Source organism: Corvus kubaryi, unplaced genomic scaffold (genome assembly GCF_017639235.1).
Source record: "Corvus kubaryi isolate FWS band 111438036 unplaced genomic scaffold, C.kubaryi_AGA036_p1.0 71, whole genome shotgun sequence".
Taxonomy (NCBI): domain Eukaryota; kingdom Metazoa; phylum Chordata; class Aves; order Passeriformes; family Corvidae; genus Corvus; species Corvus kubaryi.
The window spans coordinates 3,125,863-3,151,291 of record NW_024582059.1 but is presented as its reverse complement, the minus strand read 5'-3'; the positions used below and the strand labels follow the sequence as shown (position 1 = coordinate 3,151,291).

Genomic DNA, 25,429 nt, shown 5'->3' with positions numbered 1-25,429 from the left:
TACTCTTTACCTGAATTTAAAGGGTGTCCCTTTTTGTGTCTTTGATGACTGAGGAAATTAATAAGCCCTGTGGAAAAGGTGGACATTATTGTGGAGCAGAGCTATAAATATATAAATTACTATGTATCAATTATGGTTTGTACCAGTTGCTGGTCTTGCTGCTTGATTCTGTTTTTCAGACTTACTCCAGAGCTGTCCTGCTGCAAATTTTGTCTCTGATCTCTCCCTCTTCCCCCTTTCTCTTTTTAAAACAAGTATCTGAATGCAGCACTTTTTATGGTGGGTCCTGAGGTACAGAATTACCTTCTGCTGACAGACAGCTCATTTTTCCAATCCCAGTTTCCAAAAAATACCAACATCATTTATCTATCCATCTATATGTCTGTCTGTCTACTCAAAGCTGTACTACTGCGACCCTTGTTAACTCCAAGTTGTTTCTTCAGCCTAACTCTCTTTATTTTCTATCCCTTTCAAATAAATGCTCCAGTTTAGCTGGAGGTTTCACACATGCGGTAGGACTGAATGTATTAATAAATCAAATCAGGTAACCCTGACTGTATTTTGTGGTCCTTCACTCCTGGGAATTTCCTTAGGGTTTTTCAGGATTATATTAAGTGGCTGCATCTCACTACTGAACTGATTTATTAAGTTTCATTGAAAGTTTCTGGGGAATTGTCATTTTTGTGCTTAGTTGTGTAGCACCTGGAACATCAAAATCCTAATCCAGACTTATGATTCCTACAATGACTACTAAAATACAAAGAGCAATCACTGGTAAATGTCAGTCTCTGCAGTACACTGGCAAAACCCAATCTGGTTTTGGATACCAAAATAAAAGAAGAAATTGTGGTTCTCGACAAATACCATGTTTTCCTGGATTATATAACTTGCATAGCATGTCTGCATGTCACCAGGAAGCCCAATTCAGTACTGTTTGCACTGCATTAGATTAGATATAAATTATAAAGAGATAATCAAGCTTCAAAGCACTTATAGGAGAATTACTGTAATTTGGTTCAGGTTATCTAAAACAGTTTGCCTGGTTTTAAGACTGGGTAGCTACAATCACTCTTTATTCAGAATAATAGCAAGTCTTCTACAAAAATACCCAGGAATTCTCCCAGATACATGGAAACGTGGGCAGCACCAGGATACAACACTATTTCCAGGTACTAGGAACATAGTTAACAGGAGAGTAAAAGTCCATGTCTTGTCTGAAAAGAGTTAAATAATAGTTCCATAGAGTACAGGGCAGAGGTACATCAACAGCCCTTATGCAGGAATGAACTGCCAATAAAATTTCTGATCAAAACAATTCCAAAACCATGCAATCAGTTCCAGGCCCACAGAGGCATGTCAGACTGAGATGTGGTGAGGAGTCACTACAAAAATCCTGTTCTGTGCAGGAGTGTTTGAGTGAGAGAGCCATCCCTCTTAGCTGCCTTATTATTATGCTGGAACTACACCAAATCTGTTTAAAGAATAGATTTTGCTTCAGAAACTGCTTCGTCAAACCAAACACATTTGTTCAAATTATCAGTTTCAATGTTTTTGACTAGATTTTGCAAGTCCAGTGTACATAAAAGAGAAGCACTTAAATAGAGGGACTGACCTTTTCACTCTGCAAGCAGAGGTTTCAACAAAGTCATGCTTGATTACAAGTTTCAGAAGATTTCAAAAGTTTTGAAAGACTTGGAGGTATTTGTGGAACAGAACCTGCTTTTTTATGCTTGTTCCAATGTTGACATGCACTGAGAGGCAAAGCAGGATCTGGCACTCCAGCTAATCCAGAAAGATGGCTCAGAAGCATAGCTGGAGGCTAAAAGGACTCTGGCTTACACAGACTAACAGTTGATAGAGTCTTCTGGCCAATCTCCTTATTCGCGCGTCTTCTCTTTTCCTCTCAAATGCAAAGTGAGGCTTTCTAACTAACATTATTACTGTTGCACAAGTACCTATGTCTGCATCATTTATTTCCAGTACAATCTGCAATATCAGTGTAAATATCCCAGTTACAGTCTCTCCTCTATGCTTATATCAGATAACAGTAAATAAGACGCTGCCTTACACAGAACACACAGAATTTTGCAGATGATGTTGAAGAGGAGATACCCATGAATCAAAGATGGCACCAAGGATATTTCACTGTCAATGAACCACATTCCACTTTGAGGTTTCCTAAGTAACAAAGAATTGAGATTAAAGATAGACCCTCAAAGACCAGCTCTCTGGCATACAGCAAATGGGAAGGAAATGTGCAGCAGTTTAACCAAAAGGCTGTTCCAGTTAATTAAGACTGTACCAGAACGAGAGCTTGGTCATTACTATACACAGTTTTACCCGAATGTAAACTGCTGGAACAATATTGATTCAACATGAGAAACCATGAAATACTGCTGTCTAAAGTGAAGAATTTCCAAAATGATCACGAAAGTTCCAGAGTCTCTCCTCCTGCCAAAGTCAATTAAATTTACTTTATTTAAAAATATCTCTTCTGTTGAGAGAGAAATTTGGAGCCAGCTGCCCTCCCTCTCAGCGTATGTTAGTGATAATGACAGGTGAATATGCACTATACAGTAGCTTCATATTTCTACGCCTAGAATCCATGTCACTTTCTATTTTTGAGAGCTGATTGAGTGTTTACTAGGCTACGCTTCATCCCCCTCCTTCCTCTGTACCATAACCTTGTAACCCAAGATGCTAGTGGCAGTATTGGGTTTGCAGTGCTCTGACCTTTTGTCCCTCTGCTTGGAATTGCCTGGGTTTATCCCGTGAGGATGCCGGTTGGGTTACACTGATAACCTTTCATGACATGCCTGGTGAACTTCCCAACAGAAACAGGAAAGGACCATGGCGTACCTTGATTCAAATAGCAGCAAATTTGGGTTCCTGTTAGGCTAATATGGTGTTAGATGTTTCTGAAATGACCCTGGATACACATGGGGCTGTGAAGGGAATTACCATTTAAGACTCCATTTGATCCACAGGTGACGTGGGGACTGAATTCACAGTCTGGGCCCCTTTCTCCAGTCTTTATTCAGACAAAATACTTAGTGAACATCTTATTTTGCCTAGTAAAGACAGGTCAAGCCACTTGTGGAATCATCACATGTATTTAACAAGAAGAAGCACTTTCTTAAGCACTATGCCACTGTGCATCACTCCACATACACACCTGATGCCAAGAAGATATGCAAAGAAGGAATGACAAAGGATCATGACAAATGGGAAGACATTTGAGTTAGTCATTCCCATCTGGAGGGTCACCACCAAAGTTACCTGGGAGTTTTATCTGCGTACCAACTAAAAGACAAATCTGGAACTAGAGCACTGACCACCAGTGTTCGGTGGCCTTGTTCACAGAATAAAAAAAATGTTGGTGGAAACTGGACAATTGCTGGTATTTGTTAGTAAAGCTCTGGCTTTTTTTATGTGTTTAAAATCTTTCAGTCTATCTAAAAGTAAAACAATGGATTTGCACCCTTTCTCCTGATTTCTGATGTACATCTGAATTCGTGTTTCCAAATCCCCTTCATTTCACTTCAAAAATATTTTATTCTCTACTTCAATTTTCTGTGACTACCCTAATATAAAATATTAAGTCTTGCAAACTTTTTTATATGCTACAACTCGGAGGTGAGCACAATTCCCAGAAAAAGATCACAAAATTTCCTATCAATCAATGAGATAAAACCCATTACTTTGAACCTCCCCTTTGCATAGTATTTGAGTTAATTTTGACTTTGCCATACAGTAAAACTGTGCCTTATTGAATGGTTAGTTGCTGCTCAAAACAATGATTTCTCCTCCTTGGACCCCTGGCTGTGTCTTCCCACCCTTCCCTTTGGCCAGCACAGGCACCCATCTGATGCAGTGGAGAACCAAGTCAGGAAGCTTAGCTGGCAGAAAACGAATCACTCTTTTTTCATGGTTTAGTTTTCTGCTCTCATGGTTTGAACAAACTCACTGAGGATTCAGAAAACTGCAGAATTATACTAAAAAAAGCAGCACACTTAGACTGGTTCAAATATTCTCTGAAACTTTACTTTTACTATTTGCCAAGAGTAGAGTTTTTTCTGGTGTAACTAGAAATACTTCTATCTTGCCACTTTTTTGGGCCATGGTCTTGTACATCACCCCCATTTTGACAGTTCTGGAAAGCTCAGTGGACAAGACTCAGATTCCTTCTAGAACATATTTCCATACTTTGCTTTCCTTATACCTCCAAAACATATTTAATTATACTCAAGGCAATGCTAAATTTGAAAACTCGTACACATAACTTACCAAAGTAACACAACAAAAAGCAAAACCAACTTATTTTGCCTTTCAGGTATTTTAATGAATTGCTAATAGTTTTCCCAAGCAAAATTCTTTACTTTTAATCATTACCCTCTTTTTTAATTCATCCCTTCTTTGAGGATTTAAAGCCCTTTTTCATAAAGCCATAACCTGTCAGTGGTCACTTGAAATACAACTAACTGCTATTTTCCATACATTTCATAGTCATATTTTATAGCAATTGATTTTTTTTATGTGGATGCACATCAAAGAGTTTATATTTATTCATAGAGAAGACTCATTGGCTTTGATTAAGTATTCCTGAGAGTAACTGCTGATCATTCTAGTATTTCCAGACACCAAGTGATGGTCTTTCCCAATTCACTACAAAATATATGGCAGCAGGGCAAGCACAGTGACAAGGTCTGGTTGAATTACGCCAGCCTCCAGGCTGAGCTGTCATTCCTAGGGTTGCTGAAAGAGGTAATAGACCTTTACATTTGGCTTGTCTGCTTGACCTGCCTGTTAACTGGTGGTTAACAGTTAATGCATTTCCCAACAGTGTTCTGTGATAAAGGAACACGCTCACGGTTTCATAATGCATATTTCATTGCCATTGCTGTCTTCATCAGTTAAAAGTCTGTCTTTTCCAATTTACAATAGGGTTATAAAGCTTCACTGATTTTCATGCTCTGGAAAACAGTAGCTAATAAATAGTACAAATTGCAAGCCTTTTACCCACGTGTGGCTGCTTTAGAGCTCAAAGTATCATCCTTGATAATGATGAGAAATGCTGGCCTGGCTCTTACATGTCTGATAAGAGTGCACAAAACAGCTGAGCAAATTAAGAAACCAGGGCAAAAAGGCAAAGATCATGCATGGGATTAAGGTAGACAATGGTCCTCCGTGAAACATGGTATTTGATCATTTCATTTTGAAAAGGCAATATGACTTTGAAGCTCTAACAGTATTTTCCACAGACCTGACAAGTAAAGATGACAGATGTCCCGCTTGCTCACTATCCACTGTCACAGCAAATACAGTTTTCTTGTCACCACCTACAAATCCCAGGATACAGCTGCCTTTCCTCCCTTCCTCCCATTTATCCCTCCCTGTCTAACTCCACATTTCCTCACCACACCTGTTCTGCCAGAGCTTCCGTCAGCTTCCCTCACAATCACTGCCCCCAGTCCCTGACGAGTTTCCTGAGCTCATCTCCAAAGTCCCTATCCTTCTTTTAATGGCTTATTACTGTCATGCTGCTAACTGCAAGCAATTGAACACACATTTTTATCAAATAAAAGAAGGAAAGAATTAATTTCTTGGATAAATCTGGAAGTAAATGGTGTTGCAGGGAAAACTTGAATTCAGTCAGGATTTCACTGACACGCGCTGTTGATTTTTATTGGTATCAATGGGAGTCCCATAAGGATCTATTTTCTCTTGCAAAGCTTAAAATAGGCCAAAGAGATAACAACAACTAAATGATGCTCATAAAAAAAACCTACAAGAAAATTATTACAATACTGGCAGAGATCATTCTGTGAACAGTCAGCATGTTTTGATATTAGACCTCAATTTTGCTTCCTACAGCTCTGGGAGGACTTTTCATTCTGGGATGCTACATCTGGCCTGAAACTACTCTCCAGACTCAGCAACGGCGTCCTTTCTCTCTCCCTGACAGGCTCCTCAAGACCTTAAGGCACATCTTTCCAAGACTCCATCACAATCCATAGATGCTCTTGCCAAAACTCCACCTTCCTAGTCCCTTACAATTAATTTGTCAAAAGGAAATTCTCAACCTCAGCTGCTTTACTCACAGATTAAATGAAATACACAGGCTATGCTACACAGCAAAATTGAGATCTAGGTATCACCAAGTGAGTCATTTCCAGGTCTTGAAGCAGCACAGTACAGTGAACATTAGTACCTAAATACTGAACAGGCTTTTATATCTCTGTGGCACCAAGCTGACGCAGCTATGCTGCTTCCAGCACTCCTGCAAGTATCCCTGCATGGCCCTGTCTTGTGGCATGTGGATAACCTAATTCATGTCAGCATCCACCTGGTAGCTCTGCACCAGCTGAGACACACCTACCATTGCTGCTCTGTGCATCTGAAACATGAGCGCAGGACTCCAGCTCAGCTGCCTAAACTCTCCTCAGCGTCTTTTGCATCTTCCACAGCAATACAAGGTGCACTTCCCTCCAAGCATCACCTCTAGTTATCGAGTTCCCTTGGTGCAAAGAACTTTCTTTTTAAGGAGTAGGAGGTAAATATCTGTGTCTCCTCTTGCCCTTCCCCTGAGGCTTTATCATTCTTCTCTCTTCTCTGTTAGTTACAGCAGATAAGACTGATTCAGCCAGTCAGCAGGCTCTGTTGCTCATGCAACTGTATAATTCTGCTTTTGCCCTGTACTGGATGTCCTCTTTCGACTCAGGAAAAAAATATGTTTTAGTGTCTGAACTGGCTGACTAAACATTTCAGTAATTAGGTTAAGTATAGTCTGCCTTCCTGCAGATCTCTAATCCTGTTGGGGCTACATTAGCCCTTTACACTTATAATATCAACAGTCACATAGACAAATGACAGATATAGAGAAGCTATTCAAAACAACCCACATCCTCTGCTATCCTGGTGGTCACTCTCTAGTGAATCTAAATCATATGACAGATCTTTGACCAAGATAGTACATTTCCCAAGTCTTTCTTTCATCAGCAAAAGAAGTACTGCATTGATAAGAAAAGTCAAAGGTCATCAAATAATATAGTGCAATTATATTTCTCAAGCTGTTTGGCTTTAAAAGAAGTTTATGTTCACAGGCTGCAAAACATCCAACTTTCACAGACATAAATACCCACAGTCCACCCAGAAGCAATTCCCACCACAGAATTTTTCCATGCCCCTAGAGGACAATGGATCTAAGGAAAATGTAGAGCAATGAGGTTCCATCCGAAAATCAGCAAAGGAAAGATCCTCCCAAAATGCAAAACCAGGTAAGAATTAAAGCGTAGCAGATATTTCTCAAAGAGAAAACATGTCAAATTTGTGGTGAAAGTGCTTCCTGAAATGTGTCATAGACAATCTTCTGGCAGGTGCCAAAAAGTTTCAATTCCATGGTGTCGGCAAGTTCGCCTGAGACTCCACGTTGGAGGGATGAAGCAGGCAGTACCTCTAGAGGAGGAGCTCTCTAATCATCAGACTCCTCTTGCCTCCCTACCCAACCTCCTGTGAATTCTGCAATGTCATCCCTGGGTTTGCATAGCCAAAGCAGTGAAACCCAATGGGAGTTTGCTCCTCCAAGCATCGCCGCAGAACAAGCAGTGACCAGGTATTTTTAATAACAGTAACCTCAAAAAGTATACTCTGTAATCAATAAGAAAATGCAGATGTGAAATGGGAATCATCAAAGGCCGCTAGCGTCAGAGGTTGTGTGGAGGGCAGTCAGCACGGAGCTGCCTTAATGCTCATGTGTGAACCCAGGGTGCTCCATAGCACTCAAGCATGTCTCCTGCAGTGCAGACATAACACAAAGCTCCCTATAGTAAGTCTCATCCAAGACCCTAATACAAAACAGATAAATACGTACAGGGAAAGGGTGTTTCAGTTACAAAAAGTCTTTAATAAAACCTTTTAAAGCCATGTTATGGCAAAGTAGGTGTGAGTTACAGCAACCTCCTCTTGTATACTGGTACTTAATCTATGTGCAAGTCCGCTTCATAAATGAACACAAGAGAATACAGGGGACTTTTCAGGCAGACATAATTAGTTGTGAATTTATTAGAGCAACACAGCAACTCATAGATTATCACCTGAAATCCAGAGCACAAATTATGGTTCCAGTCTATGCATTGGGGAAGTCTATAAACACTTGTCCATACAAGAGAAAAGCCTTAAATGACATCTCCAAGCATGATGCCCCTGTGATATATATCTGGATGCCAGTCACAACTGGGCCATGACTGTCTTTACAGCTGTCCAAACCAAAACCCTGCACTCGTGTGTATTCACACCATAAAGAAGTTTCTATCTCAGTAAGGAACAAGGCTTTGGACTGTACTCCAAGTTTATCCTCAATGGACAACTGGTCTTTCTAACCATGTGGGACACATTTTATTTAGGGGTATTTTCCTCAGCCTAAGAAGTGAAAAAATCAACAATGACTGAATATCCTGCCTCCCCTGCAGTTAAGTACTGAATCATTAAATTCCTGCAATCTTTCCTTCTCCTCACCATTTCTGACGGGACAGTCACTCAGAAAGAATATGCACGTGTCCAACTGCACTGAAGCTGCTGGAGCTTCCTTACCATGTGGCTGTTTGCCCTACTCTGTGCAGAACTTGCCTCTGCCTGTGGTGTCAGCTTGAAGTACAATAAAAAGTAACATGCTTTGTCTCCCAGATTATCTACCCACAGTCTGCACGTTATTGCAGCAGTCTGCCCAAGCAAGACCTCTCCAGCTGAGGAGAGAACGCTCTTCCTAAAGGAGAGGATGTGACTACATGGGGATAGTGAATAAGGTTATCTCAGGACAGGCAGCAGGCAAAAAAACCAAATTGCGTCAGCATGGAAAAGGATTGGGCAGGAATGGAGGGTGTGTCGGGGCATGCTCCCAGGCACAGAAAAGCTCAAAAACAGACAGGGAGAAAGTTGCTGGCCCGGGGTTTGAATAAAGGCCTCAGAAATGCAATGAAATGGGCCACACTAATGAGGGCACCAGCATTTCCCTGCAAGCAGAAAGCTGGGGAGGAGGGTGGAGGAAAAGGAAAGGAAAGCCGGATGTGGAAACCTCTGGAAAAGTGGCAAAGACAGCTTTAGAAAGAAGTAATCTGAAACCTCAATCAGACAGAAATAAACAGTACAGTTGGTCAGGAATTTGGTGATAGGGTTTTGCGTGATAAAATTTAATTAATGGAAAATCTACTATGGGTGTAACCAAAGTGCTGAGGAGTCTTTCGCTTGGACAAGGTGTGGCAGAAACAGAGGCTGCCCTTGTCCCGAGGAGCTTACAAATTGCCCTTGGGCGATCTGCAAACAGATGGGCAACAGGGGCGGATGGAGGGGCACCATCGGGCTGGTCTCAGCTCCGGAGCTGGACTCTAGTCCTCTAATTTTGAAGGTACCACGGGGTCAGAGGCAGTTTTAAAGCAAGGTGTGCTTGGAAAAGAATAACATGATATTTAAGCAGAAGTATATGGGGCATAAGCAAAAAGGCCAGCAGAACTGAAAATTTGAGAGCTCCTTTCAAAATTTATCAAGGGAGAAAGTTTAGCACAATGAACTAATTGGAGAGAGTTGGGAGTAACTATTTCAATAATATATGAGTTGTGAAGGAGGGTGAAGGAATGATCTTGCAGAGAAACAGACTACATTTCAGGAAACAGAAGAGACAGAGCTTGCCAACAAACCAGTAAGCTGGACGTACTGTGCTTAAACCTTCAATAAAATGTTGCTGCATTTTTTTTTTCTAGAGAAAGTGCCTCTTGACAAAAGCATTTAAAAAGCCATTGTTACCCTGAAAATATCTAGAATAAAAAACATTTTGTAGAAACTTCAGTGAATGCTTGCTGCTGACAGTCCCCAGCGCTGTTGGTAGGATGTGGAGCTGACAATTAGATCTCAATTTTATTCCTAGCACTGTAATTAAGCTGCTACATAACTTTAAGCTAGTCACTTTACCATCTCGACATGACATCTCTAAAAGGGGCACAAAACCAGCCACCTGTGTGACAGCAGCGCTTTGAAATGCTCAGACATAGGCATCTGTAAAGGGTGTTGAAAGAGGCCTTTTCTCCAGGCACTGATAAGCACACATTCTTCTTCCTATTTTCATTTATCTCCCTTTCACTTTTGAAGAGACCTCTACAGGACTTATTTGTAATAAGCTGTCATATAAATTTCTATCCAAGTGAAACAGTAGACTCTCATTGCCTTAAAAATATACTAGGGTGCAAACCTTTCCACCTTAGAGAAATGCATCTTAGAGATTGAAGTATTTTATGGGGGCTGTAGCAATACTTTTTCACCTTTCGCTTCCAGGCAGATGCCAGCACAGAGAGCCCCAGGTTTTGGCAGCACTTTTTCTAAAACCTTGCGGCAGTAAACTCATCCTACAAAACCCTTTATAACCATACACATGAAAATCCTGGCAAAGTCCACATGGTTTTCTCTACCTCTGCAATCTATGCTTTGACTTCTAATTTAAGGACATCAGTCATAATTTCAGTACTATGTAGTTCTGATCTGCGTACCCACTATATTTTAAAGAGTCTGTTCCTTTAAGCCATTGAATTCCATCCCCACCCTCAGATATATAGTGGATGTTCAATCAAAACAGTGAAGCTTTATTTTTTTATCTTTCTAGGTAAGCACTGTAATTCTGTGTAATTCACATGACTTTCTAAAACTCCAGATTTTCTTCCCTTTTATGAGCTATGTATAAATTCCACATGTACACACACACACACACACACACACACTAACTTCTTAATTGACCTAGTCTGTGTAAAGTGCTTTGAAATTTTTGGCTGGACTGATGCACAGAAGTGCAAGTTGTTATCCTCTTGCATGGTTTTAAGCCTTGAATTTTCAGCTGGAAAATGAACTTGAGTGAAAGACACGTACAGAAAAATCTTTCACACACTCATACTGTAGCAACAAGAAAAAAGAATGCAAATATACTCACAGCCATAACATTTTGCGTACATATTCATCTACAAAGCAGTCTGAGATTTCAGTTCTCTGCTTTAAAGCCGGGCTTTCCTTCTCAGAGTAAATAACGTTGCAGGGACTGCCATCCAGTGGGGAACCAACAGCTTAACAGGGGATTGGAGCAGCAGAAAGGTAAAATTTAAAGGTGTCAAGACCGAAAGACATTATCCAAATGTAGCTGCACAAAGGCAAAACCTTGTACTGACCATGCAAAGCAAGTAAAATTAGGCTTGTTCAGTCACAGTCAGGTAAACAAGCTGTGGTTAAACACAACCCCTAGACACATCCAAAATTCTACAAGCATTATTTCCCTCTGCACGGGTCTGTCTCCATTGATTTCAGTGAAGTATAGCCTGGGTTTACCTAGATGTTAGATGAGACAAAAAAATATTTAAGGTGACAGTATTTTAGCTACCTTTTAAAACACTAGAGGGAAAAATTCTTCCTCATACATCTGAAATTGTTTCTCCTTAGGCTATGGAACCAAACTATGATTTAAATATATTTTATTAATCAACAGTGGTTTTAAGCATTATGTTCTTTGTGTACCTTTAAAGAAGGTCTGGTGGAATGTTCCATTTCCCTGGTTTTATGAGCTTTCATATTTATTGCCTTGTTTACTGTGTATGTGAATCTTGGTATTTGTGACAGATTTTTCTTAGCTTGTTCTATTGTGTACAGAGCATATGTTGTCTATGCTCATAAAACACTCAGTAACTGTATGTGAAGAAAAAAATGTTTTTTTCAAGTTACTCGCTAAGAAACTTAAGACCTTGCAGATCATCCCTGCAGAGGTGTTTTTAAATCCAGCCCCAGGAAACAACGGCCTCCTTTTCTTAGAGTTGTGATGAAGCTTTGGCAGGATTCTCAGATGTATTTGGCAGTTAACTTCTATTGATTTAAACAAAAATTTTGTACCTGAATTCCATGAGGACCCTGGCTTGACTGCTGTTGATGTAGATTTTGGCGTGCCTTCGTTGGCTCCCTAGTGTAACGACTGGGAATGCAGCAGGATTTTTATTGTTTTCAGGATGAGTCATGCAGGCAGCAGCACAACAGATGGTGTGGAGTGTAGAACAAAAAAAACAAAGATATGAGACAGCTAAGAGAAAACTGGAACAGACAAAGAAACAACCAGAGGATGAGAGAGGCTGAAAGCAGGAGAGAAGCCAGGAGGTTAAGCTTTGCCACAGATAGCAGGAGCTAATGAAGTGTGGAGTCAGTGCAGGGTAAAGTAGCTCAGACAATGGTCAGCAGGGAAAATTGAAGGACCTGTAGACGGAGTAGAAGGAACAGAGGTAGGAATACTAAGAGGAGCAAGCCCCATAGACAGGCTCCAGTGGCTGGTGGGGCTAAGTGATGGATTTCAGTATGATAAAAGAGCAAGTACCAGTGAGGAGGAATAAGGAAGTGAAAGAGCTGAGGAGACTGATAAATAATACCCTTTGAAGGCAGAAATACCACAGCAGTTAGAAAGACAGCAATCAAAACCAACAGTGGTATCCTGAAACTCAGAAGGCTGGAATGACAGCAAAGGAACAAGGGATGGCAGCTGCTGAAAGACTATAGGATAAAGACCTTGACAAAGCTCAGGCCAGAATCAGACAAGCAAAAGGAGATGAAACACAGCATTCAGAGCTGGTTTAACAACCAGCTGTAGCAGAGACAGGCAGACACACTTGGGGAAAACACTGAAGAAGTTAAATTCCACAGGTCAGTGAAGCAGAGTTGCTGAAAGGAGGTGTCTGAGGAAGTCCGTGTAATTGAGAAACGTTTCAGTGTCTTACTGCTGCTCCAGCTCAAAGAGGGGGAAAACAGAGAGAAAGCTCCATTAGCAAAATACTTCCTAAAAATATCACAGGCTCCTTCCATACCACTCATCGCCCTGTTCTAATACAACAGCTATACTGACAGCTGTCTAATTATAACACATTTAGTTAAAGGACTAACATAAAACTTTGAAAAGAAAAAGGCCTTAAACATTCCTCCATACACTTCTATTTTCCTTGCTCCAACAGCTAATTCATTTTCTGTTCTGGCAGTAGGCAGTTAATGGAGCTACTTTCTGCTGTCATGTCTAGCTCATAAAACCACTTGATTTTTCAGACTGAACCAAGGCCAGCAGGATTTTGTCCCACAACTGCACTGCAGGGATAGTTTTAAAGGACAGATTTAGCTATTCACAAAGACCTTTCACAACTATTTTTAAAGACACAGAGCCTTGATGTTTGGAAGGTCAAAAGTTTTGTTCTCAGCTATGGAATAATAAAGATGGGCAGTCGCTGAAAGACACCTCAAGAAACCACTCATCCCAAAACAAGCCAAAGGTACCTGCAAATTTTAACAGACATTTGCCAAGCCTGTTCTTAAAGCTGCACAAAGCAGAAATTCCATCACTGGCATAGACTATCTAGTCCAGTAGTAAACTATTTTATGCTTAAAGATTTTTCTAGTACTACTCCAACTCTTCCTTGCCGCTGTTGAAATTCTACCTACTATTGATGCAGAAACAAAATTGCTTCGTTCCTTTTCTCAATTTTATGCCTCCTGTACTCGGTTATTAGAAGTTTTGCCAGTATCTCCACATGATGTTGTATTGCTGCACAAAAGGCAATCTGCACTCCTCTTCAGCTTGTGGTGGAAAAGAACCCAAGGACTTACTCTGAGGCATCCCACATTTTGTCAGCTATTTTGCTTGAGTAGCATTGATACTTTGCACTTGTTCCCAGGAAGAATAAACCAGCCCAGTTTTTCAGACCACTCTTTGATTTGTTAGGATCACTATGCATCCTAATTCTGCCCTCCCAGCAGTCTTTGAGTTTTATGATTTCTGCTTATTTAGTCAGCACACCCTACTCAATACAGGTCAGTGAGTGTTGAACAGAACTAGCCCCAAGACAGACCTAAAAAGTAAGATATCTTTCCACTTTGATATAAGGACATCAACTAATCAGTAAACACTCTCTGAAAATGCTTTTCAGAGTACTTTGGAATTCAGCTTATACCTGTTTTAGCTAAGCCAAGTTTCCAAAACATGCAAGACAGTATCAAAATCTACAGCCCAAACATCTGCTTTTCTTCTATTCATGGGGCCCATAACTCTCATATATGCCTTTTTCTTCATATTACTTATTCTTTAAAAATCCAAGTTGGCTACTCATCTTTTTGCCATTTTCTTCCAGGTGCTTAAAATGCTTCCCCCACACCCCAAAACCTCTTCTTCCAACTGCAGTTACGCTTATTTTTTATTATTCCCCATTCTTCACAGTCTCCATTTGCATTTAAAGACAGATGATACACTGGAAAGCTGAATGTGGTAAACATATTATCTATCATCCAGGATCTGTCAGAAATACCTAAAAGTTCTGAAATTATTTAAGCTGTCTACTAAGTAAAGGAGAAGAAGTTTAACTTTCACAGTTTATTTTAGAATAACACAACCAGTCTGAGTCCTGTCTAACTTTTTCTTTCCCTATTTCCACTAAAAGCATAGTATTTTCACCACCAACAAAAGGATACTAGTCCCCCCATCCACGCTGATCTCTGTAGTGAAAACTGATACCAAAAAGAGAAGGAAATTACAAATGTCAATCTTTCACAAGCATAAGGCAGCAGATGATACCATATTGATCTGATTTACTCACAGATAAATACTACTTCTTCCAGTTCTGCAGGTAGAACAGTCTAAGGGCTTTGACATTTATAGAACCCATATGGGATAGCTACATGATGAAGTGTAACTCCATTTTATGCCTGAAGAACATCAGTAACTAAGCTGATATCATCAAACAGGAGCTCAGCAAATTGCCTTATGGACTCAAGATACTGGATAGCAGAATGCAGTGCCCTGCATCTGCATCTCTAATTAAAACATGGTGGAAGTCAGACATGCTTGACTCCCATTATAGTGCTACAGCTGTTGCTCTAAAATGAGCTCATGGTCTCAGTCCAGTTCTTGGCTGACAGGTATCCATGTCAAACAAAAAGGACACCAGCACAATTTGTTTTTACCAAAGAAACCAAATCACCTAGAAATTCCTATATTCTTACTAGCCACTTCCCCTGAAACACTAATCTTTAAAAAGAGTTCAAAGCATTAGTTATATTTTTTGTTGTCACTAAAATCCAGATTTCTTCAGAGTTCTCCAAACATTATAGTTGAAAGACCTTAATGTGACTGCAAAGCATGACAAAACACTCTTCTGAGATTTCTACAACTGTTTCAATTAATTTCTTTTAATTGTTTCAATCCTCTTTTCCCATGTTCTAGAAGAAAAATATTCTAAAGAAACTATAGTGATGAGAAGTAGCAATTAGAAATTCTGAAAATAGGCCAGAGTTATGGCTGCAACCCTTTTTGGGAAAGTTACTGTGTTGTAGGAAAAATATAGTAATCACATTCACAAACGTGCAATACCAATTACACTATCACAAATGTTGCTATGCTCTAGGACAAACAGTTTCCATTGCATGCAGGATTTCCATGTGTGTCAGGAAAATAAATGAGAATTGCTGTCTTTCCCACAGGCACATTGGCTCCCTATATTGGAAGCAGCAGAAGAAATTCAGGATTGTCTCGGGTTATAAGACTGTAACTCTTAAGAAGTCAAACACATAGTGCTTCCTAAAGAATGCATATTTATGCATTTTTCTTCAAAACAGTTGAATCATCCTCCTTCCTCCACAAATTGTTTCAGTGACACAAATCTTCAAATATGTGTCAGTTCTTGGAGAAGTAAGGAGGGGAGTCAGTGGAACTGCTATGTTGGACTCCCAGAGGGCAGGCTTTGGCCTGCTTATGGCTCAGATAGACACAGTCCCTCGGGAGACAAAGGAGTCCAGGAAGACCGGACATTCTTCAAGAGGGAAATCGTGAAGGTACAGAAGCTGGCCATCCCAACATGCCTAAAGACAAGATGAGCAGGAAGCAGACTGAACAGAGAGCTTTGGCTGAAAATCATGACAAAAAGGAGGGTTTATGACCTTTGTAAGAAGTGGGAGCAACTCAGGAAGAGTATAAAAATGCCAAGAGGACACGTAGGGAGAAAGTTAGAAGGGTCAAAGCCCACGTAGAACTTCATCTGGCTACTGCTGCAAAAGGGAATTAAAAATTACAATTAAACATTAAAATATGTTAGCAACACAAGAGGTGCTAAGGAGAATCTCCATCCTTTACTGGATCTGGTGTGAAACATAGTGACAAAGGATGAGGAAAAGACTGAGGTACTTCATGATTTCTTTGCCTCGGTCTCTAATAACATGACCAGTCATTCTGTGGTACCCAGCCCTCTGAGCTGGAAGACAGGGATGGGGAGCAGAATGAAGCCCCAATAATCCAAGGGGAAGTGGCCAGTGACCTGCTATACCACTTGGGCACACACAGATCTATGGGGCTGGATGGGATGCATCCAAGGATCCTCAGTAGAGGCAATTGGTGGAATTGCTCACGGAGCCACTTCCCATCGGTTACCAGCACCTCTGTCCCTGGAGGTATTTAAAAGATGTGGAGATGTGGCACTCAGGGACATGGTTTGGTGGTGGGCTTGGCAGTCCTGGGCTGATAGCTGGATTTGATGGTCTTACAGGTCTTTTCCAACCTAAATGATTCTACGATTCTGTTACCGTTCCACAATATGCAGGGGTCTGGAAAATGCATTGAGGGGGAAAAAAAAGAAGTCGGAATGTCTGTTCTTTTTCATCTAGAGGTATTTTTCAGCTTAATTCAATTAAGTATAAGATCATTTAAGGGTTCATATATGTATACACTAACTTTAAAAAGCTATACAAGTTATATATGTCCTCCTGACTGTATTGACTAGACATCATCTCTCAGAGAAGCCATGGATTCAGTATTTTCTCAACATCAAGACAGCCATAAAATCAAGACCTCTACACTTCAGCCTCTTTCTGTTGCACTTGGAAGTAGGCCAAATTTCTGGTTTTAATCAGGAAAGATGTGTTCCTGTAAGCTCTGCTTTACCTTGTTTTTAACCTCTTGCCCACGATCTAGTTCAGTTGAACCTTGAAGATATGAACATGAAACACAGATGGATATTGTCACTAGTTACAGGAAGTTTTCTTTCAGTCACTGAAACATTCCTATTGCTATTATAAGCCCCTAGTTTAGAGGCCACCTGCTGTTACCTACAAAGAACAGCAGTTACAGAAAATACCGGCCTTTCGTTAACTGCAAAGAGGTTTCCTATAACACACTGCAATACCTGTTCTTTGCAGTTTATTTGACAGTGCTCAGTCGAAATTTACTTTGGGTGACCAAGAAGCCTCCACATTCAAAATAAACCATTCTGCCATCTTACAACCTACCACATGCCTCTTTTCTGGATGGTCCATCTTCTACTCTGTGTTTGTTTTCCTGGTTCTCTCTGTGGCACAGACTTTGGCAGATGATCATACCAGACCTAGCTTGGAGCCTGTGACCAAAAAACTGTGGTGTTCCTTCAGCCTTATTTGTGGCAGAGAGAGTCACCGAGTTTTACTCTCCCAAAACTACCTTCTACCATGCAATTATGTCTGTTTCATTTGTTGTTCCAAGTTACATCACCTAGTGTTCAATTATAGTGAAAGGCACTTCAGGGAGCACAGGCACCGAACTGTGCCTTCAAAACCACTGTTCAAAAGCATGCTCATTTAGAACCAGCTGCAAACTTGGGAGGCTGAAGCTGAACTGCACTACAACAAGCAGTGAGCCACAAAAAGTCTTAATTACACTCACTGAACTGACCTTCTGGTTTGACTTGACTCTCAAGAGTATTAAAAAGTTGACTTACATATCCAGTTATTTACTTACACAATATCAATACTCCCCCCTGAAGGTAAGCATGTGTCTCACCAAAATCAGAGTGGCCAAAAGATAGCTGCTTCGAAAAGACTGGAAATTTTGCAGTTATGAGCCTCATTAAACTGCTTAAACTACCTTAAATCTTAATGACAAACATGTAAGATGAACAGATGCAGGTGTCACATTATACATACACATGAGGTAGTGGAAGTGCCATAGCCTGAGGGCAGATGATAACAACTAGCTCAGAAAGTTGATTAAGTATGTGAACAGTAATGCTTACTTTACAGTTACAGGAATAAACTTTTCTACTTTATATTATTATACTGATCAAAACAGTGCTTCAAACACATATGACTTGCAAAAAAAGGCATTTATGGTGATTCAGAGGGATCTTTCCTTCCCCCAAAATGCAATACATTACTTGAAAGAAACATATCAGCAACATTCAATATTTTAAAATTAAGACAAATTAAACTGGAACCTTGCCTCACACAAAAAAGCAGCACCTTCAGAAGTAAGTTTTCTTGGCTACTGATAACCGTGTGTTGTTCGCATACAGTACAAATTCATGGAAAATGAGGCTTTTTGTCCCTGATATTAAAAAAAAAAAAAAAAATCATTATCCAACAGTGAAAAACAAAGCTGAAATTATGTGGTCATGGTGTGGCAACTGGCATATGGATGTAGAACAGTCCATGCACACAAGAAAAAGCTTTACAAGTTGCACAAAATTATAATAATTTTTTTAGAAAATAAGTTTTATTTGGCTCCTTTTGTACACTTTTTCTTAAAAAAAATGCACATTCATACAGCTTGCCTTTCCCAGTGCATGTCTGGATTTGCTCAGATAGAGCATTAATATCAAGGCAAAAGGTGCCTTCACAATAATTTCAGACACATTGTATTCTGGCTGTAAAGCATCCAAAGTTACTAATTTTCTGATTATAACTTGGAAATCAACGTTTTGGGTGTTTCTTCTCTGATTCACATACATAATTGTCCCACACAGGGAAGAGGAGACAAACCTGCAACAAAGAACTTGTCAAGTCAATGGCAAATACTCATTTCAGGTAGAGCTAAAGGGAGGTTCTCTACTTCATACTGAGATGGAATATAAAAGAACTACTCAGCTATGTAACTTCCTCTTTTTCAAAAGCTCTACATCAAAAATGATAAAACATTGCTTGAAAACTACAGATCAGCCACTGGTAGTGAGTTTTTTTGCAGAGAAAGCACTCTTTCCCTAGTTGTTTCTCATAGCCAGGTCTCTTTGCTGCTGATGGTGACTACAGAACTTGTTTCTTGCTGTTTCTTCTTAAAACACTTCATGAAGAGGAGTAAATTCAGCTCGAACTTTCACACAGCACAAGAGGTACTAACCCATCAAGTAGCCCCTACAGAAAAAAAAGTTAATTTAGAGAAAAAGTTAGCAAACATAGGCAGCACTCCTCAAAAATCAAGAGACATACAATCTTAAACCCAAACTTGAGACTGCAAAAGCCTCTGCTGATCAAGGCTGTCTTAACTACATCCTCTTTCCTCATCTGATTTTCTTCAATGAACACTGAAGGAAAATGGATTAGCCCATTCTCAATCCAGCTTTGGTAATTGTTAGGAATTTTTGAAGCCCACATTACGCCCTATTAAGTGTTCTTTATTTGTACCCTTTACACAGACTACAAATGTTAAGATATTCAGTATAATATCTGATCTTTTCTGGCACTCAACACAAATCTGTTCTCTCTCTTTCATTCCTCTTTTTACATGAATTTCAGAACGAGAACTGTTAAGACACACATGTACTCAATGAAGCAAAAAGAATATATGGCATCAATGAAGCAAGAAAATATAGGGCAGGTCCCTATCCAGACCTGCTGCCAGGGAACCCATCACTACTGTTATTGTTATGAAACAGGTTTTTTTAAGTACGCTGCAGAGGCCAAAAAAAAGTTTTTAAGAATAGAAGAATGACTGTAACTATTCATTCAACAGTTCATGGAACTACTTCAAAAACTAGCTACCAGTAATTCTCAACATCAGGTTTCAGCTATTCTAAATTACATCAATGGATTGAAAAATACAGAGGGGGGAAAATTAGAAAACCTGCATTTGGATTTTGCATAACTTGAAAGCTACAGATCTCTTTTTCCTTTGCCCTTCTTCAAGTACTTAAACAGTTCCATTTTCCTCAAAGCCCTGCTTTATAACTACTTACCTGACTGGGACATACAATGAATTTTACGGTACACTGAGCATGTCAGACTCATTAATCATATTTTCTGACATACCAGGAACTGTCACCCTTTTCTAACTACAGCACCATCTTACAGTAGCTGGCTCCCAAAGCATCTCACCTCATTCAAGGTAGCTTGTTCCAAAAAGTGCATTGAAAAAAGCAACTTATACTCAAGCTGAAGATCACCACATTTTGTTACTCTTAAATTTAACATGGCACACATAAGCCACAAAAGAGAATAAAGGCTGAAAGGTAATTAAATCACTTACGGTAATTTCATCCTCATGAAAACTCTGGCCATGAAGAAGCTCAAAAGCACACTAACAAATCCAATAAAGAGCAAAAGAAACCTATTCAGCTTGGGGATATTTGGTGCATTGGATCGATCCAGAATTATGAATCCTAGGCCACCCATTGTGAAGAGGAAACTGGATGCAAGGCCTTCCATAATATACTGTCCATTTACTCTAAAGGAGAAAAAAAAAAAGGGTGAAGTGAGAAGAGTCGGAAGACGATTAAAGAAATTATTTACATTTCAAACCCCATCTACTCAACATGATTTAACTGTATAAACACACAGGATGATTAATTTTGATAGCTGACTTTCTAACTGAAAGTAAGTAGGAAACTGATATTATACAATTACATCAAGACTTTAAAACACAATTTGTCTCCAGAACTGAGAGTCTGCAAGGTGCCCAGTCCAGCACGAGAGGATTTATACATATTTGTGCACACTAACAGAGATCACCCAGGCTCATCTGTTTGCAGAAACACCTAGTCCAAGGAGTCCCTGCTTACACAGATGGGCCCAAGGCATGGCACCACAACCTCCTTATTTCCATCCCGATATTTAAGCAGGACTGCCTGAATCCTCTCAGGACAACTCCCACTCAAAGCACTATGGCAGTGCATGAAGCATATCCTCTGGTTCCAGCACACATCCTGCAGGATGTTTCACTGCCTGCTCGCTGAGCCTGCACTCAATCCAGATCCATTGCAGGGACCCAGCCTGAGGATGCCCCATGGGGCTCTCTGTCAGCCCAGAGAGCTGGACTTCCTTCTTACAAATGGAAAGGGACAGGGAGAGAGGAAGACAAGATGCAGAATGAATATTGCACCTGGCTCACGAGTCTCCTGCTTCCCACAGTCACTGAGCCATTTTCCTATCCTCGTAATTAGCAACCTCATAAAACTGGCATTGATGAAACTACAGTGGATGCCCATACAGAAATAAAGATTATCCTTACTGTCTCATATCCTGGAAACAAACAAGTTTGTCTTCTTTCATCTTGTTTACACTGACAAATGACAGTGCTAGCAACTCCCTGAAGTAACTTGATTCATCTACATTGCAACAATCCAATCTGTCTGAAGCACATATCTAGTCCAAGTCAAAATCTGTCACATCAACCATGTCACAGACCTCACAAATTCAACCAACTTTTTTGGCATTTAACAAAAATCATTATTTGTTTCCACACACATAAGCTCCCCGCCAGTTACAGATGTAGATTTAACTCTCTTCAGACCAGTTTGTTACTAGGAGCCTCCAGCTCATTTTCAGTAATAGAAAGCAAGGCCTCTAAGAAGACCCTGTTGTTACATTTGTAACTATGTTCCCCACCCTCAGACACCAGAGTCCCAAGTACACTAGAGTTTAAAAGGTCAGAACCCAAAGTTTCCCAAACATTACCTATGCTGCAATGAAAGATGATCAAATGTATCTGCATCCACTATAAAACTCAATTTGAATAGCAAGAAACAGAAGTATTGCCAGCCCCAAACAATTTCTTTTTACCAGGTTTCTCATTTTTAAAAGTTTTAGGGCTGAGTTTTTCAATTTCCACTGGTTTCAATGCTGGTTTGGTGGTGGCTTTTTTTAGTATTTGCCAACCAAAACCTGATATAAAACAAATCCTGCCTTGTAGAGAAAGCTACCAAAAAAAAAAAAAAAAAAAGAAGCAGATGCAAAGCTCTGCAAGACGAGGTTTATTCCCTTGAGCTTAGCCATTTACAAGACATCGCTAATGGGGACAGGGCCCTGCTCGTACCTGTACGCCAAGAAAGCCACCGGCCTCTGATGCCCGTGCTCGTCTGTCATCGACCCCACGCTGGGAGGTTCCACGATCACGTCATAGATAATCCCTACGGGGAGGAAAGCAAGCACCGACTTTGACTCGCAGCAGCGAGAACTGCCCTGACACCGCGGGGACGCTCGGGGCTGGCCGAGGTTCGTGTTCTACGGGCGGTGCGGACCCGGACACGGGGTCAGCAGCGGCTCTGCCACCCGGGGCAGGGACCGAGGGAGAGCTGCTCCGTGAGCCGGGCCTCCCCTTCAGCCCGCCCGCCCCGGCCTCACCTCCGGTGATAAGGAAGTAGGACACGACCACCAGCGCGTACACGGTCATGGCCGAGGGCATGTGCACCCAGCTCGGCCGCTTCAGCTTGATGTTGGGGCACTCGAGCACGGCGAAGGGCAGGCGGTACAGCGTCTCCATGGCCGCGGTGCAGTCCCGGGGCGGCCGCGGCACCGCTGCTCCCTCCCGGCGCTGCCCGCTCCGTCCCGCCGCGGCCGCGCTCCGCCACCGACACGAAGGCGGAAACGGAAATGGACTCCCGCGTCCTGACAGGGAGCGATCGATCACTTTTAAAAAAGACAAAATAAACAAAGCACTAGAAATTACGATCAGACGTAAATGACAGATTCAAAAAGAGACTCTTTTTTTCTGCATAAAAACATCGGAAACACCGCACGTCCACCGTCGGTGGGGGGGGCGTTCTCTCAATTTTACCCACCTGCCAGGACCCAGAAGCTCTGACGTGTCGGCGCTGGGTAACGGCGCCGGGGCGTGGGCGTGGCCAGGCGCGCGCGGGCCCCGCCCCGGGCTGGGCAGCCACGTGGCCGCCCCGGCGGTAGCGGTGCCGCGCACACGCGTGGGCCCCGGGAGCCACCGGCGCTCCCGACAGCCCACCCGCGGAACGCTGCTCGCAGCAGGGACAGCGGCGGCGCCCGGGGCACCCTTTGGGCACTCGTGTGCTGATGCAGTTTTCTGACGGGCGAAGGAAAAGCCACGTCCCGCGTGTGATTTTGCGCAGTCAGCCTGGGGGGATGCAGACCCGGCGAGCAGACGAAGGTCCGTAGTAGGCCTCACCCCAGTCCCTGTGTTTGCAGGGGAGCGTGGGGCTGGGATGCCCTTTGCCCGCACCATGGGATGTGGTGCCCATCCTCACCCATAGCCAGAGGAGACCACCCCGACAGCTGCACACAGACCAGGGAGGAAAAGGCACAGCACAGCAATAGCTTCTGAGAGCAAGCAGGGTACCGTGTGTAACACCCTGTCTCACACGGTCCTGTAAGTGTGCAAACACCTCATCGGCCTAGCCCAGCCAGGCCCCACCTGCCTCTGTCCTCAGATCGCTTTGGAGAGAAGCACCCAGGCAGCACCCAGTCAGAAAATCTCCCCCTTTTCAGTGGAAGCTCGCCTAGTTCCTCTTGCTTCAAGAAAGGGGCAGGGAAGAGCTCTTCACTCCGGCTTACAGGAGCTTATTTGAAAGCACTCGTGCCAGCTGAACTCGCCCCCCTTGCCAAGTTACCCAGCCTACTTCCCACTGCACAGCCCTGCCCCAAATGACTGCCCCCATTCCTACACGGCAGCCATCTGCTCAAACTGTCTTAAAATAATTAAGGGCCTTATTACCACTTCACTGATGCTTTGCCCAATGACTGCTTTTATTTCTGCCTACAGTGGCAATACCACTTCTCCAAAATCAGTTATGTTGACTTCTGGTGCAATCATGTCATTTATAGCTAGCTTTCAGTCTTAGCCTTCCTGTTTGGAAGTACCTCCCTCTCAGTGCCTGTCAGCAGATGTTTATGAAATTTATCCTCATTATTCCAAAATTACTCTCCCTCCATCTTGACTCCTTTCCAGAAGTCTGAAGGAAAACTCTAGTCTCATAGCATTTAATGCAAAACAGGAGCACTTTTGGGGCAGGTTACACACACCTGCCCTGGTTGCTGCTTCTTTATTTTTTTCCAGCATGCCAAAATACTAAAGTTTGTACTAGGACAGTAAGACAAGAAAAATTTTAACCTTGTAAACTAACTATAGTAACAGCACCTAAAAATGCCAGGTTAGTCTCAAAAGCTCCTTTAATGACCTACAACCTTTGCACCTGAGCTGAGGAGAAATGCTTCACATCAAGATACAACATTTATCCATTTTGAAAATATTGATAAAATTGTTTTAACTACTTGGGGCACTGTGAAGAAAACCTTGGGGAGGTACAGGTTCTTTCACCATGCACAGCTTTAAGTCACTTATCCTGGACCAGAGCCACCTCCTGTTGTCACACCCAGGAGGCAGCAGTGAGTCGCCAGGCACCTCACCCAAAGCACCAGCGAGGGTTTTTCAACTCAACCTTTGCCCTCTGTCCCTTGGCTGACTGTACAGCCTGACAGACCTAGGCAGGGTTAAAACACAGCATGCACACAGGAGCGACCTGCACACGTCTGAGCCGCAGCCTGAGCAGACTCCACAGGTGACCTTAGAAACCCCTTCAAGTGGCACTCTCACAGCTGCCAGGAAGTCTGTGTGCTCAGAAATGATTTATCCTGCTTCCTTACTCTCATGGTGGAGCTCACTACTTTTTGAAATAAGTTATTGGTTAAAACCAGGTTAAAATAGATGCTTGTGAGATAGCAAAAGCAGTTCAATATTCAGAGTGGGGGCTGAGGAATACTACTGCACACACAGGTAAAGCAAGAAGTATCCCGACTGTTGTAACACTCCTGGACAGCATTAGAGACACATTAACAGTTCTCTACAGAACAGAATGAAGCAAAGCCATTTTCACTTTTTACACTACAATTACATCCTTAATGATAAACTAACTTTGGGTTGAATTTCAATACTAGAGGCCCAAATTGGTACTCTAAAACCTAACCAGGAAGCCTTTAAAGGTCTGTTCTACCTGTGTCCTGGAGCTCTGTTGGTATTGTACCTGCAACTGCTGACCCAGGGAGGCCTAACACAATACAGCAGCTGCAGCTCTCTTCCAGGAGATCCTGGAAGATGTAGCAGCATGCAACTGTCCGGCGGATACAGCACTGGCTTTGAGAAGTTAAAGACTACTTTCTCTACCCTCATTTGAGCAATACCACATACAACAATAAAAAAAAATCTACCTTAGGCCTATACTAGCTCTCCTCTTCATCTGACAACCTCTCTTCTAGTCTTCAGTCACTTTTGTTTGCTCTTTGTCAAAGTCCTAACTTTCTTCCGAGTCCTCCAATGACTTCATAAACAGCTGTTGAAAGAAAACCTGCATTGCTGGAAGTTATTCCAATCCCTCTACATGACTGAGCCTGAGCTGGGAGTCCTGTTTAACCAGAC

At 41.8% G+C, this 25,429-nt stretch overlaps 1 protein-coding gene across 1 annotated transcript; it reads right to left on the bottom strand.

The window, feature by feature from the left end:
- Positions 1 to 18,145: 18,145 nt before the first annotated feature.
- Positions 18,146 to 22,640, bottom strand: OSTC (oligosaccharyltransferase complex non-catalytic subunit). The gene is made up of 4 exons (XM_042049656.1): positions 22,393 to 22,640; positions 22,085 to 22,178; positions 20,300 to 20,497; positions 18,146 to 19,188 (listed from the first exon to the last, which is right to left on the bottom strand). Exons 1-4 carry the CDS (start codon positions 22,529 to 22,531, stop codon positions 19,170 to 19,172), a joined length of 450 nt encoding a protein of 149 aa, XP_041905590.1. The 5' UTR covers positions 22,532 to 22,640; the 3' UTR covers positions 18,146 to 19,169.
- Positions 22,641 to 25,429: the final 2,789 nt, after the last annotated feature.